Source organism: Carcharhinus amblyrhynchos, chromosome 17 (genome assembly GCF_965287045.1).
Source record: "Carcharhinus amblyrhynchos chromosome 17, sCarAmb.v2.hapA, whole genome shotgun sequence".
Taxonomy (NCBI): domain Eukaryota; kingdom Metazoa; phylum Chordata; class Chondrichthyes; order Carcharhiniformes; family Carcharhinidae; genus Carcharhinus; species Carcharhinus amblyrhynchos.
In genome coordinates, this window is record NC_137340.1 from 10,874,523 (window position 1) to 10,893,794 (window position 19,272).

At 43.7% G+C, this 19,272-nt stretch overlaps 1 protein-coding gene across 5 annotated transcripts in view; it reads right to left on the reverse strand.

Moving 5' to 3' along the window:
• Positions 1-10,328: 10,328 nt before the first annotated feature.
• prkg1b (protein kinase cGMP-dependent 1b) overlaps positions 10,329-19,272 on the reverse strand; it is a 724,128-nt gene continuing 715,184 nt past the window's right edge. For all 5 annotated transcript variants that reach the window (XM_080205473.1, XM_080205469.1, XM_080205468.1 and 2 more), the window contains 5 exons: positions 18,320-18,483; positions 16,545-16,667; positions 16,232-16,294; positions 13,386-13,452; positions 10,329-10,847 (listed from right to left, as the gene is read on the reverse strand). In XM_080205473.1, coding sequence (XP_080061599.1) covers positions 10,749-10,847; positions 13,386-13,452; positions 16,232-16,294; positions 16,545-16,667; positions 18,320-18,483 — 516 coding nt within the window. In that variant the 3' untranslated portion in view covers positions 10,329-10,748. The remainder of the gene's footprint in view (positions 10,848-13,385; positions 13,453-16,231; positions 16,295-16,544; positions 16,668-18,319; positions 18,484-19,272) is intronic.

Here is a 19,272-nt window from a genome sequence, read left to right on the forward strand (position 1 = left end):
GCCCCGCCATTCAATAAGATCATGGCTGATCTGTCGTGGCTCAGTTCCACATTCCCGCCCTCTCCCCATAACCCTTAATCCCCTCTCTTATCAAAAACCCATCAACCCGCGTCTTAAAAATATTTAGCGAGGCAGCCTCCACCACTTCAACGGGCAGAGAATTCCAGAGATTCACCACCCTTTGAGTGAAGAAGTTCCTCCTCAACTCCGTTCTAAACCGCCCCCCGTTTATCTTGAGGCTGTGCCCCCTAGTCCTACTGTCTTTTTTGAGCAGGAAGAGTCGCTCCACCTCTATCCTATCCATCCCATTCATCATCTTATACGTCTCAATGAGATCTCCCCTCATTCTTCTAAACTCTAACGAGTACAAGCCTAATTTATTCAGCCTCTCCTCACAGCTCAAGCCCCTCAACTCCACTATCAGCCTAGTAAACCTCCTCTGCACTCCCTCCAAGGCCAAAATATCTTTGCGCAGGTGCGGCGCCCAAAACTGCACACAGTACTCCAGCTGCGGCCTCACCAATGCCCTATACAGCTGCAGCAAGACCTTCCTACTTTTATATTCAATCCCCCTCGCTATGAAGGCCAGCATCCCATTCGCCTTCCTGACCACCTGCTGCACCTGCAAGCTGGGTTTTTGCGATTCATGCACAAGGACCCCGACGTCCCTCTGCACCGTCGCCTGCTGCAGTTTTTCGCCACGTAAGAAATAGTCCTTCCTACCATTATTCCTACCAAAGTGGACCACCTCGCACTTGCCAACATTAAATTCCATTTGCCATTTCCTGGCCCATTCGCCCAGCCTATCTAGATCCTTCTGCAGACTCTCCACACCGTCCGCACAATTTGCCGTTCCCCCAATCTTGGTGTCATCAGCAAATTTCGACACCCTACGCTCGGTTCCCTCCTCCAGATCATCAAGTAAGAGACATAAGCCCATCTCCAGCTGGTAGTCTCATAGAATTCCTACAATGCAGAAGAGACCATTTGGCCCATCGCGTCTGCACCAACTCTTCGACAGAGCATCTTATCCAGGTCCACCCCCATCCCCGCTAATCCCCCTTACCTACGCATCTTGGCTCACTAAGAACATAAGAAATAGAAGCAGGAGTAGGCCATCTAGCCCTTCGAGCCTGCCCTGCCATTCAATAAGATCATGGCTGATCTGTCGTGGCTCAGTTCCACTTTCCCACCCTCTCCCCATAACCTTTAATCCCCTTGCCTATCAAAAACCCATCAACCCGCGTCTTAAATATATTTAGTGAGGCAGCCTCCACCACTTCAACGGGCAGAGAATTCCAGAGATTCACCACCCTTTGAGTGAAGAAGTTCCTCCTCAACTCCGTTCTAAACTGCCCCCCCACCTTATCTTGAGGCTGTGCCCTCTAGTCCCACTGTCCTTTCTGAGCGGGAAAAGCCTCTCCACCTCTATCCTATCCATCCCATTCATCATCTTAGATGTCTCAATGAGATCTCCCCTCATTCTTCTAAACTCTAACAAGTACAAGCCTAGTTTATTCAGCCTCTCCTCATAGTTCAACCCCCTCAACTCCACTATCAGCCTAGTAAACCTCCTCTGCACTCCATCCAAGGCCAAAATATCCTTGCCTAAGTGCGGCGACCAAAACTGCACACGGTACTCCAGCTGCGGCCTCACCAGTGCCCTGTACAGTTGCAGCAAGACCTCCCTACTTTTATATTCAATCCCCCTCGCTATGAAGGCCAGCATCCCATTTGCCTTCCTGACCACCTGCTGCACCTGCAGGCTGGGTTTTTGCGACTCGTGCACAAGGACCCCGAGGTCCCTCTGCACCGTCGCATGCTGCAGTTTTTCGCCATGTAAGTAATAGTCCTTCCTACCATTATTCCTACCAAAGTGGACAACTTCACACTTGCTAACATTAAATTCCATTTGCCAGTTCCTGGCCCAGTCGCCCAGCCTATCTAGATCCTTCTGCAGACTTTCCACACCCTCCGCGCAATTTGCCGTTCCACCAATCTTGGTGTCGTTGGCAAATTTCGACACCGTACACTCGGTTCCCTCCTCCAGATCATCTATATAAATGGTAAATAGCTGAGGCCCCAGCACCGACCCCTGGGGCACTCCACTAGTCACCAACCGCCAATCCGAATAGCACCCGTTGACCCCCACTCTCTGCCTCCTATTTGACAGCCAATCCCCTATCCACGCTAACACCCTACCCCCAACTCCATGCCCCCTGACCTTCTGTAATAACCTCTTGTGCGGCACCTTGTCAAACGCCTTCTGAAAATCAAGAAACGCCACATCTACCGGCTCTCCTCTATCCACCGCCCTAGACACATCCTCATAGAATTCCAATAAATTCGTCAGACACGACTTCCCCTTAACGAAACCGTGCTGCGTCTGCTCTATCAAACAATTCTCCTCAAGATGCCTTGCTATTTTCTCCTTGATCACGGATTCCAGCATTTTACCTACAACAGACGTTAAACTAACCGGCCTATAATTCCCTGCCTTTTGCCTGCCACCCTTCTTAAACGACGGCGTAACGTTAGCCGTTTTCCAATCTTCCGGCACTTCCCCGGAATCCAGCGAGGTTTGGAAAACAGTCTTCAAGGCATCCACTATCACCTCCGCCATTTCTTTCAGAACCCTTGGATGCATTCCATCCGGTCCTGGGGACTTGTCCACAATCAGTCCCTCCAGTCTGTCGAGCACCACCTCTCTAGTAACAATAATGTCATATACTTTGCCTGTGAACTATTGCTCCCACTTAACATAAGTAAATAATTTTAGAGTCAATGAAACCAGTTCAAATGACATTACAGAGCAAGCTGAATAAAAGGTAAATAGAGATCATCCTTAAAACAATTTTAACCCAGCCTGCTGAACAAAGACAAATTGATCCCAACTAAGAGAACTGCTGCATTGGTTGAAAATAATTTCCCAATCCTGAAAATCCCAAGTCTGCTTTCAACAATGTGCTGTCATCAGAAAGAGGGGAAATGTCAACTTCTCCACATTGGAGGCAGAAACTGTATAAGTGTATAGGCACAGATAGCAAATTCTTGAATCTGCACATCATGCAATATGCTGAAAACACGCACAATGAAGAGACAAAAACCACAATGAAGCACTTTCTATCAAATGAAAGGAAGGCTTAAACCAAAGGAGATAATTTCACATGCCAAGACATTACAATTTTCTAAACCAAGAAGAAAGAGAGAGACTATGAAGAATCTAATATGGAAAGAATACAAAAACAAGAAATGTAACCAACTTCACAATCAGGAAACTTTTGCATCTATTAAGCAATTAAAATTAAGGTTGTGTGTGATCAAAAGAGAAAAATGGCAGTGAAATAGAAATAATCATACAAATGTGCAATTTCCCACCAGGGCCAGCCTGAGTAAGAAGCTGCCTGGCCCCAATATTTATGGGGAGCCAATGAGAGAGCACAGGTACTTGTCAGTGGCTGGGAGGCCCACTAATTCCAGGAATGCAAAGGGCCTGCCAAAGTTGTCTGCCCAGCAGCCAGCCCAAGTGAAGGTTGGATGACTCTCAGGCAGAGTGAAGGGGCAATTTAACATGAAGTTGCATGGGATCAGAGGTGAATTGGCAAGGTGGATACAAAACTGGCTTCGTCGAGGAAGACAGAGGGAAGCAGTGAAAAGGTGTCTTCCTGAATGAAGGGCTGAGACAAGTGGCGTTTCTCAGGCATTAGTGCTGGGACCTTTGCTGTTATTGTATATAAATGATTTTGAGGAAAACGTAACTGGTTTGATTAGTAAGTTTGCGGACGACACAAAGGTCGGTGGATTTGTGGATACCGATGAGGACCGTCAAAGGTTACAGCAGGATATAGATCAGTTGGAGACTTGGGCAGAGAGATGGCAGATAGAGTTTAATCTAGACAAATGTGAAGTAATGCAATTTGGAAGGTCTAATACAGATAGGAAATCTACAGTAAATGGCAGAACCCTTGAGAGTATTGATAGGCAAAGCGATCTGGGCGTACAGGTACACAGGTCACTGAAAGTGACAATGCAGGTGGAGAAGGTAGTCAAGAAGTCATACGGCATGCTCGCCTTCATCAACCGGGGCACTGAGTTCAAAACTTGGCAAATCGTGTTACAGCTTTATAGAACTTTACTTAGGCCGCATTTGGAATATAGTGTTCAGCTCTGGTCGCCACACTACCGGAAGGATGTGGAGGCTTTGGAGAGGGTACAGAAAAGATTTACCAGGATGTTGCCTGGTATGGTGGGCATTAGCTATGAGGAGAGGTTGGTGAAACTTTGTTTGTTCTCTGGAATGACAGAGGTTGAGGGGTGACCTGATAGAAGTCTACAAGATTATGAGGGGCATGGACAGAGTGGATAGTCAGAAGCTTTTTCCCGGGATGGAAGAATCAGTTACTAGGGGGGCATAGGTTTAAGGTGCGAGGGGCACGGTTTAAAGGAAATGTACGAGGCAGATTTTTTTAAATGCAGACAGTAGCGAGTGCCTGGAACTCGTTGCCGGGGGAGGTAGTGGAAGCGGATACGGTAGTGAGTTTTAAGGGGCATCTTGACAAGCGCATGAATACGATGGGAATAGAAGGATATGGTCCCTGGAAGGGTAGGGGTTTTAGTTCAGTCTAGCAACATAGTTGGTGCAGGCTTGGAGGGCTGAAGGGCTTGTTCCTGTGCTATAATTTTCTTTGTTCTTAACGTGGCCGATTCACCTAACCTGCACATCTTTGGACTCAAAATTACCCATATGGTCTTGGAAATTTCATTGAATGTTTTGCATTCCTTGGGGAATGGAACTTAGATTATATATGTATTCAATCATTGTCTCTGCTGAGCTTCTACTCATGTCAATCATTGCATTCTGGAGAGATTAAATGCTGAGTGGTCTCCGCAGTAGAACTGCAGCATTAGACACCGATGAATAAACTCAAGTGGGCACCTTCTCCACCAATTAGCATGGAAATCGTGGGGAGCAGAAATCAGAAATTTAGGCCAGTGCTACATTACATATATCCACATGTTTAAATCAATGGTTCAAAAAACATAAGCAACATTTCAGATGCCCTACATGCACTGCCAATGTGTAGGGTCTCCTTGAAGAGTGCAAGGTAAGAAAAATCATATTAGGATAGTAAATATACATTTTTTACGTATCAGACTTTGCTATGTTAAGAAAGTAAAATAAAAGTCCAATATAAGTTTTTGATTTTATTGTCATGATCTCACTGTTTTCTCTAAAAGGTGCATCTGCAAATCTTTCCCTATCCATCATCGTTTGCAATCAATTAACAAAACATGATCACTGTACCAATACGTGTGACAATAATAAATCAAATACATTTTAATTAATGGTCTTAAAAATGTTTTTTTTCCCTGAACATCTGTCTCGCTTTGGAGAGTAATAATAACTTCTTTAGAAGATTCAGCAAGGGTTAAACATAGAATAGCAATCTATTCTTTTGCACAAAATTTAAAGCACATGTTCTGCTTTGGCAGTGGTCAGACATGGAAGGGGAAATCTCCACATGCTTTGCATTTGTTACCTGGTGAATCACTTATGCTTAATGTCTGCTTCTGAATGACGCTAAGGTTAGAATTTAATGTGAATTCAGTTAACCTCAATTCATTTGTGCAATTTCCAGTTTACGATGTGTTTACTTTTCTATCAGATTCTGTATTGCTCTCAACCCACGATCATCCCATCCCGAGTCAGACATTCAGGACGGTTATGGCTATGTCTCTGGACTGAGCAAAATTCAGTCGAAGCCATCTAGTCTGGAAGGCAATGTCCAAGGGCTTTCTCATACATATCTCAGTCCACTCAGTGCTTTGTATTTAGGGAATTATATTTAGAATCGAATGTCATGTGAATGAACAACACATTCTCTTTATTGAGTCACAAGGCAAAGGGTCCCTCCCTTTGCTTTGACGAGTGAGCCGATGGCTACAGTAATTTGACCCATCCTCAACAATAACAGAGCTAGACTACAGAATGCAGAGGATAAAAATATCCTCCTAGGCTTGACCTGTTCTTTATCTCTAAAAAACAGCTGTGCAGCCCTGCAACTTGCAGTGAACTACTGAGCGTGGAACTCAGTCTGATATTAAGATGAGCAGCACTGTGGCACAGTGGTTAGTGCTGCCACCTCACAGCACCAGGAACCTGGGTTCGATTCCTGGCTTGGGTCATTGTCTAGGTAGAGTCTGCGCGTTCTCCCTATTTCTGCACGGGTTTCTTTCCGGTGTTCCGGTTTCCTCCCACAATCTGAAAGATGTGCTGGTGAGGTGCGTTGGCCGTGCTAAATTCTCCCTCAGTGTACCCTAACAGGCACCAGAGTGGTGACTAGGAGATTTTCACAGTAACTTCATAGCAGTGTCAAATAAGCCTACTTGTGACACGAATAAATTAACTAAAAATAGCCATGATGCTGTGGTGAACTTGGTTTTGTTTCACCTTTTCCTTTTGCTGGCCCTGCCTGCATTTTGTTGGGACAATTGGAAGATCGCTTATTTACATTTTCTCAGCGGTTTTCATTATTTTGTGTGGTGGGGTAGTTTCTTCCGCCGTTCAAATTTCTGTTAAAATTATTTTGCATTATCTCAAATGTGAAATCTTCCATGAACCAGCACAATCAGGCAGCATAATGGAACGCGATCTCTTTTTTCCATTACTGTTCCTCAATTGTTTTGAGCGGTAAACCATGGAATTATATTAATAAACTGAAAATGGGTTCATTACCAGAAAATTTGACATTTCTATTAAGTTGTGATCGGCTTTCCTCAGTTAACCTGATTTAAAGACATGTCAAAATTATAGCAGATTAACCATGGTGAAATCTTTATTTTTTTTTGCAATAAATCCACTATCATCACGGACTAATCAAACTGCATCTGGTTACCCCACTTAAATATATCAAGGAAGATTTTTAAAAATCTTTAAAAAAAAATGTTTCCCAAGTTCATCGGATCACGATAGATATTGTAGTTGTTGATGTGTCCAAGCTAAAAACTCAACCACCCTGACAGCAACGCCAGTTTCTGGGGAGTGGTTGAGAGTGGGTGTGGGGAGTCAGATTTGGTATAGTTTTTAAAACTAACACAAAAGATTGTGCAACTTCCAGTTGAGAAGAATACAGCTGGTGCTTAAGATTCTGCAGTCTTTCGTACTGGTTACACCGATGTTAGACAGATTGCACCGTAAGAAACAACACAAGTGATTGGAAATTCCAGGCCGTTGCTATCTTCTCATTCCTTTCCTTACTACTTCAACTTGCATTTTACCCATTGGGCTTTCTTACCTTGCTGTCCTGTCCTATCCTGGCCCTGCCCTTTATGATCCATCTCACTCTTTATCGTTCCAGCCTACTCCCATCCTTACACGTCCAGTTCATCATTTCCACTTGTTAGAACACCAACCCGGTCAGTAGGAAAACATTTATTCACTGAGTCGTTGGGAGATTTTTAGGGGTTATGTTTTTCATGCTGTTATTTAGACGTCAGCAGAGTTTCCAGATATAGTTCAAAAGTAATCATCTTTATTTCAGCTCTAGAAAGTATATAACAGGCACTCTGCATTGACAGCTGCAGGGAGATACAGGACAAATCGGGGACAATTAAATATGTAAAAGTTAAAAATCTACAACCAAAGGAGTGCAACAAGCCTGAGAACAGCATTCAGTGACAAAATATACATTTTGACAAATTTGCCATGCTCGTTTATCTAAACAGAAAGCTAAATTGGAAACAACTCCCAACAAATACTTCATATAAAGTTATAAATGTTCAGTGAGTTTGATGGTAAACTTCTTGTTAGATAGAAGCAGGAAATATAGATCTTATAGTATCAGCTAGTATGTTAAATCAATGATTAAACTCAGCATTCGGATGAGGCTAAGTTTTAACATGTTATTCTGAAAGATTTTGAATTGTCAGCCAGAGCCACATTTATTGCAATTTGATTACATTAAGGAGATAATTTCACCCTAATTTTTGCAACACAGGTAAATTAAAATAAGAGGGATTTGCATATACGATGAAGTCACCCGAAGCAACGATAGTGATAGTCATGAAACTTTTTCTTGTTGCACGTGCACACATTTCACAGAAATGATGCATTACGTCGTCACCGGTTTCACAGTTTCTCTAAAACTGAACATAATAAATGGTACCACAGGATGTTTACTGCAAACTCGTACATCATATTAAAAAAAAGGCTTATTAAACCTTACAGAAGAGAGAATTTACACAGAAGCCAGCTAAGAAGGATTGATCCTTGAGGTTTTTCTGTTTTGCTTTATTCTTTCAGTTAACGCAGCATTAGACCAAATTTATAAATTTGTTTGGATGCCATGTTTTTAAGGCACTTGAATCAATGTCAAACCTAGTCTAACCTATGGGAGAAATGATCTTTACGAAGCCTTCAGGTTTTTCTTAACACTTCAGCGGTGTTGGGTTATATTACAAAATGGGGAACGTATCAAGTCAACTAAAATGAAAAGGTTAAGTCACACAAAAACGTGTCAACACCTAAAACATGTCCGCTTATTTACAATAATATGGAGCTTGTGGTCCAATTAAATAAAAACAATCATAGATATTACATTTCAAACATATAAAGCTGAAAAAAATGTGATTACAACCTCTTGACCCACAGGGTTTAGAAGTATTTGATTGCTACATCGCACAAGATTGTATCTAGAGCTTCTTCCTTCATCTTTAGTAGGCGTATTTCATGTGTTCCCCCACCCGCCAATTCCCTCCAGTCGATTTCATTTTCAATTTTCATAATTCGCCAGAAATAGAACGCGCATGACGATTCTAGCAGTATTTTCATTGATTCATTAACACGCAGAGAGCAAACATCGGTAAGGACAAACAGCCCAAAACAATTGCAAATTTAATCAGAAGCGGTAGTCGCACTATTTATAAACATGAAGAAGGACATTAGGAAACCAAGTTTATCTTTTTTGTAATTTCAGCGTGAGTTTGTATTATCAATAAAGTGTCAGCCATCTCTGAGGAAATGTAAAGCATTTCGCATCTACAGCTTAAATTAAATTTTACGGTGCTATCCCAAATATAATCCAAGGCATACTCAGATGAGATATGGCTGTTCCTGTAAAGGATTCCATATCATACATTTCCATGTCTTTCTTTGGAGTACATTTTCTTAACTAAAGACAGAACACTAAATTCAAAGTGGCAACTTGTTAGTATCGGGTGAGAAATTGGTTCTAAAGTATATTCTTAGCCCCAGTAACATTATTGGATAGTTGGGAGTGACTGGTCTTTCTGCTCTTCGTGCAGTTTTCTCCTCACTCCCTTTGTTCTTTGCTCCCTTTAGTGGTGATATTCTACAGTGATTCAGAGGAACAGGTGAAGAGATAACTTACCTTGTTGCTACAGCTCCTCTTACAACCTCAGCACGTCCCAAAATATATCAAACGCTTCTTGAAAATAAAGAGTAGAGACTGTTGTGATGTAGGAAATGCCGCAGTCAATCTGTGCACAACATGGTCCCGTGAGAGAAATGAGCAGATGTTCACTTTCCGCGATGCTTTTGAGAGATAAATCTTGGCCAGGATAAAAGAAAAAAGCTCAGTACTTTCATATGATTCATTTAGAAGTTGGGAAAGAGATACGAGTTCAATTCAAGGACATCTAAAACGTAAGTTAGATTTTTAAAAATCGTGCGCCTTTGACAGCATTACTCAGAACGCTGGCTATAATGATAAATCATTGGACACAGTTTCCATGAACCTATAGTTTTCAGCTAGCATTTAAATCCAGTGGCATATCAAACAGAAATGATTATTATTCAAACGTATCTTCAGGCAGTATTTGACCTTTAGTATTTCTGCTAGCTTTACATTGCAGTACAGAGAAACATTTTTGCATTAACAAATGTATAGGAGACCATTTTAATATTCATTGATCAGGCGGGCAGTTGATTTGGGGGGTGGGTGGGAGGGAGGGCGGGGGACAGGTCCTGATAGCATCAGCAGTTGTGCTTTCTGTATATAAATACGTGATGCCACATTCAAAAGTATTGCTGAAACCGAAAAGTAAGATCCAGACTAATAATGAATGAAGTGACTTGACATAAAAAGTGGCCTACGAATGCTTTGACAGGTCCTTTCGAGGGGTACGTACATACATACTTGGCTTGTAGTGCACAGTAATGTGAGCACTTGCACTCAGGAATGCGAATGTCCCAAATTCAATTCTATAGCAACTAACATAGTCTGGTGAATAAAAATCGCCCCCACCTCCCCCACCCCCCCTCCCCCCCCTCCCCCCCCCCCCCCCCCCCCCCCGAATAAATACCTACATTGAAAAAAAAATCTAAGTTTAGAATAAGTTTACTGGTTTCAAGTGACCCATTTTCACCTTTTGAGTAATAACTGGTCTCTGGAGCAAAGCACTAGTCACCTCAGTGAAGGAAAAGCCTTACATGTACGCGAGTAAAACAAGTTGCTCTAGGACCACCACCTCAGTTGCGAATTTTTTTTGATTCAAACCTAAAGTGTTTAGTTTTTAAGGAACACCACTGCAATTCTCGAATGGCACAGCTCCGAGTGCCACCGTCACGAGTGTCACAGGCATCAGTCAAGGCATCGTGGTGGCCCAGAGCACTAATCCTCCTCCTTGTTTCTTTCCTGTTGACTGGTAGTCTCTTTAATTTCGCCCCTTTTTTTTTAAACCAAAGATGCTGTCCTAGGCAAGGCAGAAGCAAGTTTGCAGGAGCAGGTTTAGAAATCTGCGTCCCAGCCGGAGTTATCGTCAGGGGGTGGGTCGTCATTGTCTTCGGGGAAGCTGTCGAAGTTGCTCGTGTCTGTTGGAGATGTGACCTGCAAAAAGACACACCGTGTCATTATTTTCGGTCAGTGACTCACGCCGGTGAGTAACTTCCCACTCGCCTCATCATCAAATGAGGGGGCGGAATTTTGTCAGAACGATTCTAAGTGTAAAACGGGCGTGAAAAGGAGAGGTTTGCCGTCGGTTTTTTTTAGGCAAGGTAAGTAATGGGAATTTACAGCAATCTGAAGACATGATGTGAAGCTCGTCAGGAAAGGGGGAGGGGATGGAGTCGCAGCTCACCTGTGAGCTCGAGGGATGCCATTGCTCAGGCGCCCAGTTCTCCCAGCGTACACAGTATACAGGGAGATCTGTCACCCACTCCATCATCCACCCCCCCCACCCCCCCAAACAGATATTCCCCCTGTTCCCACAGAAAACCATTTTTTCCCCATGAAACCATTGTCGATTGTCACAAAAGCCCATCTGGTTCACTAATGTCCTTTCGGGATGGAAATCTGCTGTCCTTACCTGGTCTGGCCTACATGTGACTCCAGATCCACTGCAATGTGATTGACTCTCAAATGCCCTTAGGGTTGGGCAACAAATGTTGGCCCAGCCAATGATGCCCATATCCCATGAACAAATGAAAAAAAAAACACTCTACTCACAATATGGTCCCCTCTGCATTGAGGAGATCGAACACAGATCGAGTGACCGCCTTGCGAACACCTTTGTTCAGTCTGGAGGTACATGTGACCTTGTGCCTCCAGTCGCATTCCTAATCCTGACAAAGAGCCACTAAAACTTGAAAAGTGAACTTTGTTTCCCTCCTCGCAGATGCTGGCAAACCTGCTGCATATTCTCAACACCCGCAGCGCTTTGCAGTTTGCTTTTTCATTTAAATTAGGTTCTGGCTGCAAATACAGGGGGTGAAAGAACCAGTTTGATTTGTAGAAAGCCGCCTGGAAGGACGTCTTGAATCTCTTCACATTCAATTAGTCACTGTTGTTATCTTGACTTAGAATCTTGACAGAAAGAGGCCATTCGGCCCATCGAGTCTGCACAGACCACAATCCCTACCCCCATATTCCTATGTATTTACCCACTAATCCCTCTAACCTATGCATCTCAGGACACTAAGGAGCAATTTTTAGCACAGCCAATCAACCTAACCCGCACATGTTTGGACCGTGGGAGGAAACCGGAGCACCCGGAGGAAACCCATGCAGACACAAAGAGAATGTGCAAATTCCACATAGACAGTGACCCAAGACAGGAATCAAACCCAGGTCCCTTGCGCTGTGAAGCAGCAGTGCTAACCACTGTGCTACCGTGCCGTTATCTGGATAAATATAGTGCTCATGTTTTCACGGGCAGAAAACCTGATGGAGAATTGGGCTAATCAACTTCTGACTGAGCACAGACTGTTGGACAGATAGAAGCCTTGACTGGATATTCCTAGAACAGCACCTTGGAAATGAGTAATTAGAATGCAACCTCAGGTTAACGTGTCAGCCGAAGGACTGAACCGCCAGATATATACAGAGCTGGTGCATCCGTCCAAACAGTGCAATTACTTTCTGGCGTAGTGCTCAGCAGGCTGGCCTTCCTGAGCTGGAGGTGAGAGGGCCGAGCCAAGAGGAAAGCTACAGATGTGGCTCCAGGAAGTCAGCTCTCGAGTTGCTGACGGAGAAAGGGCCTTAATTGTGATGGAAGCAACTGACCTCAGAAAGCTGTGATCACAATCAGTAATTCTGTGCAAAGGCACTTGCTGTAGTAAAAAGAATCCCTAGATTGTTTTGAAAAAGTAAAATCATGATTGACAGGGTAGACGTGGAGAGGATATTTCCTCTTGTCGGGCAATGGAAAACAAGAGGTCATTGTTTTAGGATAAGGGGGTGGCAGACCTAAAACAGAAATGAGGAGAAATTACTTCCCTCAAAGGGTCGTGAACCTGTGGAATTCACCACCCCAGACTCTGGTCGATGCTGGGACTTTGAGTAAATTTAAGGAAGAGGTGGACAGATATTTAATCAGGAAGGGTTTGAAGGGCTACTGTGAATGGACAGATAAGTGGAGTTAAGGCTGAGATGAGATCAGGCATACCCAAGAAAATATTGGAAATTCTCAGCAGGTCTGACAGCATCTGAGGAGAGAGAATGTTTCCAATCAGGATGCCTGACTCAAAACATTGGCTCTAATCTCTCTCCACAGATGCTGTCAGTCCTGCTGAGATTTTCCAGCAATTTCTGTTTCAGATTCCAGCATTGGCAGTATTTTGCTTTTATACAAGATTAGCCATGGTTGTATTAAATGGCAGAGCTGGTATGAGGAGTTGAATTGCCTACTCCTGCTCCTAGTTCCTACAATTGTTGCTATGTTGATGCAGCACTTTAAAGAGAGTGACCTAAAACACTTGTGTGTTTTCTGGTTACCTGAACCCCTCATTTAGAAACACTCTCAAAGTCATGCCACTATAGCTATTAACTGCCAAACAAAAGCTTAGAAATCTGGAAGATCACATTTAACAGTAGCATTTGGAGCCATCACAGATACGGTGAACAGGACAATTTTGGTTGTACACTTACGCTAGATACAATTGGAGGTGTTAAAGTGCCTTTCCTTAATCCTTCCCAGTTAAAACCTTCAAACCACCTGGGAAGAAAAAAATGTTGATTATTATAAATGTGAAAAATTGAAGCATTTTCCATTTTACACAAAATTAATAGCACTAAGAGCTTCTAAAGCAGGCGTCATGCAAGCTAATAGATGGTCTTTGTGTGTGTGCTCTGTATCGGAGACCTGCTCCTTTAAGACCTTGACGTACAGTTGAGGGTGGGAAGAGTGGGGGAGCACAAGTAGTCATCTGCATGTTTCAGGCTAATTTTCACTGAGATTTAAAATGACAGAACACAATCTGCCAATTTCTTCAAGAACTCAAGTCCATCCCATTGAGTGGCACAGTGGTTCTGTCTCAGTGCCAGGGAGGCAGCTTCGATTCCCAGCTTGGGTCACTGTCTGTATGGAGTCTGCACATTCTCCCTGTGTCTGCGTGGGTTTCGTCCGGGTGCTCCTGTTTTCTCCCACAGTCCAAAAGACGGGCTGGTTCAGTGCATTGGCCGTGCTAAATTCTCACTCAGTGTACTTAGGCTCCGGCGTGTGGTGACTAAGGGATTTTCACAGTAAATTCATTGCAGTGTTAATGTAAGCTTACTTGTGACTAATAAATAGACTTTAACTTTAACCAGAGACCTGGGTTTGATTCTGGCCTTGGGTCACTGTCTGTGTGGAGTTTGCATGTTCTCCCCGCATCTGCGTGGGTTTCCTCCGGGTGCTCTGGTTTTCTCCCACACTCCAAAGACATGCAGATTAGGTTGATTGGCCATGCTAAATTGCCCCTTCGTGTCCCAAGTTGTATAGTTGGATTTGGGGGGATTAGCGGGGTAAATACATGGGGTTATGGGGGGGGTAGGATCTGAGTGGGATTGCTGTCGGAACAGGTTCGATGGGCTGAATGGACTCTTCTGCACTGTAGGGATCCTATGATTTTAGCAGAGAGCTGGATAGTACTATCCTGTCTCACATCTCTGGCGAGTAAAAGCAACAACTCTATTATCCAGTGTTCAGCATTATTAATATATACACCTGTTCTTGAGCATCTAAACTCACACTCCCCCGATATCGCTTAAGAGTAAACAAAGGCGCAAATCTTTGACTTTCTTAAAAAAATAAATTTATTTTCTCATATCTAGTCATTAATTATATGTGGATCCTGACGCATTTATTCTGTCTGATGAAATGACTCATCCAGTGACCACTCCTATTGTGGAAACAATGTCCGGGATTGGGTTTACCGGGAGCAGAGGCGAGTGCTATTGGCCAGCAGGTAGCCGGCCGTGGAAAATGCCATTACCTTTGACGGAACCGGAAGAGGGAAGGAAGAGGTAATTAGACAGGCTTTGCCCCGATCATCAATAAAATGGGTGAAATGGCATCTATTTTCCAAGCTTTAGATGCGGATGTGGTGGAAGTTGGAGACTCCAAACCTGGCATATCAGGGATTTTGGGAATTAGTGTTTACAGATATTTTTTAAAAAATTGTACATGTGACATTCCACTGCAAGAAACGTTCCGATGAGAAGTAGGGTTATCTACAGATAAGGATGACAGAAAGTGTGACACGGACAGGAAATTTATTGGTGAACATTACATTAAATAGTAGGCATGCAAAGTGTAAAACAGCGGATTTTTCTTCAAGTGGCCGATAATACAATGGCTAATGTAGAAGACTAAGATTCTAACACCGAGGTTGAGTTAAGCACTGAGTGAGTACCAAAGGAGATCAGAAGTTCATACGCAATAAAGTCTCAAAAGTTAATTTAAATTGAGGCACTTCCCCCCTAATGCAGCTGCCATCACTGAATGGTGCGTCAGCCAACACAATGCTTACTGGGGACAGGTTTTGAAGGGAAAGTTTCCCTTAACTTATATACACATGGGCACTTCCTGCTCTTTGCTCAACAATGCCCCTGAAGCACCTCTCTATTCTTTGCCAGGTCTGGTGTAGCTAACGTAACTAACACACACACTAACGTACAGAAAATCTTCAATGCTGCTGGTAACTTGGTACTCCGGAATCTCAAATTTGTTCGGTGCAAAATGAGGACTTTGGGAACATCGTATCTGTACTGGCTCTCCGAACCAGCATCAAGGCTGAGTGGTATTTCCCTGCCTCTGCCCCCCACCCCAGCTCCACTCCTGCACGTCTCATCCCCCCTCTCCCCCTTCCCCCATCCCATCCCACCCCCTTCTCCCCCCAGCCCCGCCTGGTATTCCCAGCATGCGAGATGCCAGCACGTTTTGGAGCTAAGCTGACCTTGCATTATCTGGCAATAACCAAAAGCAGGTAGCCCCTGTGGGCAGGAATCCAAAACGCCTGGATTGACATCAATCCAGAAATCGGAACCTGCACATTTCCAACCACGTTTCTATGAAACCATGTTTTGCCCCAGTGCCACACGGTTATTCAAGACAAAGATCAATGCCAATGATTCTCAAATCAGTGAAAGACCACTGCCACAGCTTTGAACATTTTTAAAGCAGCATCAGTAATTTAACGTGCATGTTAATGAAGACTCAGACATTTTCACTGAACTTTGATAAATGTTGCTTAATCGGGAAACAAACCCTTAAAACTGAATCTAGCAACTGTTCAGAATAACAACTGGAAGAAACAGGGTAAAACAAATGAGCCATTCACTAAGTGAATACGCAAAATTATTAGATTAAACATACAATTAATGAGTGCAAGAACTCTGATGCTAGAGCCATGTATTATAAATAAAAAGGAGTCTCTTTGTTACGTTAAACTTACATAGTTAAGCTTTAAGTCTGATACAATATCGAATATAGTCGCCATTAAGGAAAGACTCACTTGTGCTTTTGAATATCTTTAACTCCATTTTTCAAGTTTCCAAGTCTTTCTGATGGATTGTCCCTGTCATGAGAGCAGAAATACATTTTTGAATTGTTGAATTCCTCATCAATACATTGATCTTTTCTGATGGCCGTGTTTCTGACCGAAACGTTGGAGACAAATTAATATGACGGAGGGGAGCGGGGGGGCGGGCGACCTCTCTTCTAAATGTCAAACAGGCAATCGGTCAAAGAGATTTACGACGCTGAGCAGCCCAGCTGGCTGGAATTTTTTCACATCCTCGCTACGACCATTTCTGCCAGCAGCTCACCTGCATAGTTTCTTGATGAGGTTAGCAGCATTTTTGGTAATCTTCTTTGGAAATTCAATCATGTCAATCCCACGAAGTATGATGTTGTACGTTTTCATGGGATCCGGACCTGAGAAGGGCGGGCTTTTAACAAAGACAAGGAGGCAACGTACGATTAGAAAGGGTCACACACCATCGCCACCAAGATTATCCCTCAAGCCCCACCCCTCACCACCAACAATAAGTGTAGGCCTGGTCTTTTAGCTATACTGCCCCATTAAATTAATTTTCATACTCCTTTCCATCTTCCTGTTTGATTTCCTTCAACGTGTTGCCTTTTTTCTTGCCCGCAGAGAATAAAAATCTTTCCCTGTTCTCATAAGAAGTAAGTGGCGTTTACAAAAACCACTTCACATCCTCTGGGTGTTCCAATGGTTTTTGGAGATGATTCACTTTTATTCGTGGCCAAACCAAAAAAATCAGTTTCCACGCAAGAGGAAACAACTGATTAATCTGTTTACTTCACCTCCTCCCCCACCCCCCCAACCATCATGTTGGTTGATACATGCAATTACGTGCACAGAAGGATCCACAAACAGGAATGTGACTGACGATCATCTGCTCAGTATTAGTGATGTCCGTTAAGAGGTAGAAATTGACCAGAGGTATCGGGGAGAACTGCTTCGCTATTTTTTTTCCAGCTAGTGCCACTTGAGCTGACAAGTTGGGATCTTGGCCTTCTATCTACAGACCTAAAAGGCCGCAACACAGCCAATACAGCGCTCCTCCCAGCGACACACTGCCATGTTAGCCTGGGCGGTGTGCTAACGTCAAACTTAAGCCACGAACCTCGGACTCTGAGGCGAATGCCACCAACCGTGGCGGGCAGATAGATTTTCATTAACGTCGATACGAGAATTAAGATTGCATTAGTAATGTTACAAAATTGCAGCTACGAGGAGAGATTGAATAAGCTCGGATTGTTTCTCTTCGAACGGAGGGGGCTGAGGGGGTGACTTAATTGAGGTGTACAAAAACATGAGGGGTCTGGCCAGGGTAGATAGGCAAGACTGGTTTGCCTTGGCTGAGGGGTCAATTACCAGGGGGCATATGTTTAAGGTGATTGATAGAAGGATTAGAGGGGACTTGAGGAAAAACTTTTCACCCAGAGCGTGGCGCGTGTCTGGAATTCACTGTCTAAGTTGGTGGCTGAGATTGAAAGGTCCAACTCGTTTAAAATGGACCCGCAGCTGAAGTGCTGCAACATGAAGGACCAAGTGCTGGAAAATGGGATTAAAATGAGTGGCTAGCTTCCTTTTGCTCTTTGGGTTGAAGGGCCTCTTTCTGCACCGTAACCTTTCTACGTTTCTCTGGCGCGACGGTTCCTGTCAAGAATGTTTATGAGTATTTTGGAAAATACTAGTTGTGGGCTAACACAGGGACTCGTACGTGCCCTGAGGTGATGTTTGGTACCAATTAGACCGTACGAGGGAGGTTGACTCGCGTTTTCTTGCTGCTTAGAAAGGAAAATAAATGGCTTGTTTGGAAAATGTTTGCACGCCACACTAATTGCAGTCTCTTCACAGTTTGGGAAATAAGTGTGGGACTAAGAAAATGAAATGGTTACAGGAGGTGAGATTAGATGCTGAAGCGGGTCTTCTGGAATGGCCATTTGAGGATGACATGAAGTGTGTGCTATGCACACAGGCCTTGTAATATCTTCACACTGGAGGAAAAGGCTATAATAAATTTGTATATAATATCAGGTACCCTAAGTCTGTTCCGGATTTTCTCACCTGCCAGTTAGAAGTTCATACATTAGGATTCCCAGTGACCAGTAATCTGCTGATATGTCGTGGCCTTTGTTCAAGATGATTTCCGGAGCCACGTACTCTGGGGTCCCACAGAAAGTCCATGTTTTCTTCCCAAACCCTATTTTCTTGGCAAACCCAAAGTCCACCTAGTCACACAGACAAGAACTTTAATTTGTAACTTTGTAAAGTCTTCCTGGGTCGTAACTTGCAACACAACATGTAAATAACTAAACATTAAGGCTCTGGTTTCTCCCAACTGTCTGAAGATGTGCGGGTTAGGTTGATTGGCCATGCTAAATTGACCCTAGTGTCGGGGGATTAGCAGGGTAAATATGTGGGGTTACGGGAATAGGGCCTGGGCAGGATTGTGATCGGTGCAGACTCGATGGGCCGAATGGCCTCCTCCTGCACTGCAGGGATTCTGTGATTCTAAATAACGTTTACTGTTTGGCTCAATCATTGTGATGAAGGTCAGTCTTTATTTATCAGGTTGCACCAAGTAGTGAGGCGAGTAGATGATAATTCATGCATGTGGTTTCCCTTATACTGATTACAGTTGATTTCCTTCCACTCAAGGAGGGAAGTTGACCTGGCTAAAGGTCAGAGGGTGCTGGGAAAACTCAGCAAGACTGGCAGCATCTGTAAGGTGAGAAAGCAGAGTTAACATTTCTCATCCTTTGACTCTTCGTCAGAACTGGAGCGGAAGCATTCAAAGGTTTACTCTGCTCTCTCTCTGGACAGATGCTACCAGACCAGTGGGATTTTTCCAGCTTCCTCTGCTCTTGCTTCAGATTCCAGCATCCACAGTCATTTGTTCATTTTTGCTCAAGCTAATCTAACTTTTGCTGCATGACCCGCAGCACTTATCGTCAGCCGTGGACATTTTGGCCAGGATCCTGAAAATAGATGGATTGAGGCCTGCCTTTCTGTGGGTG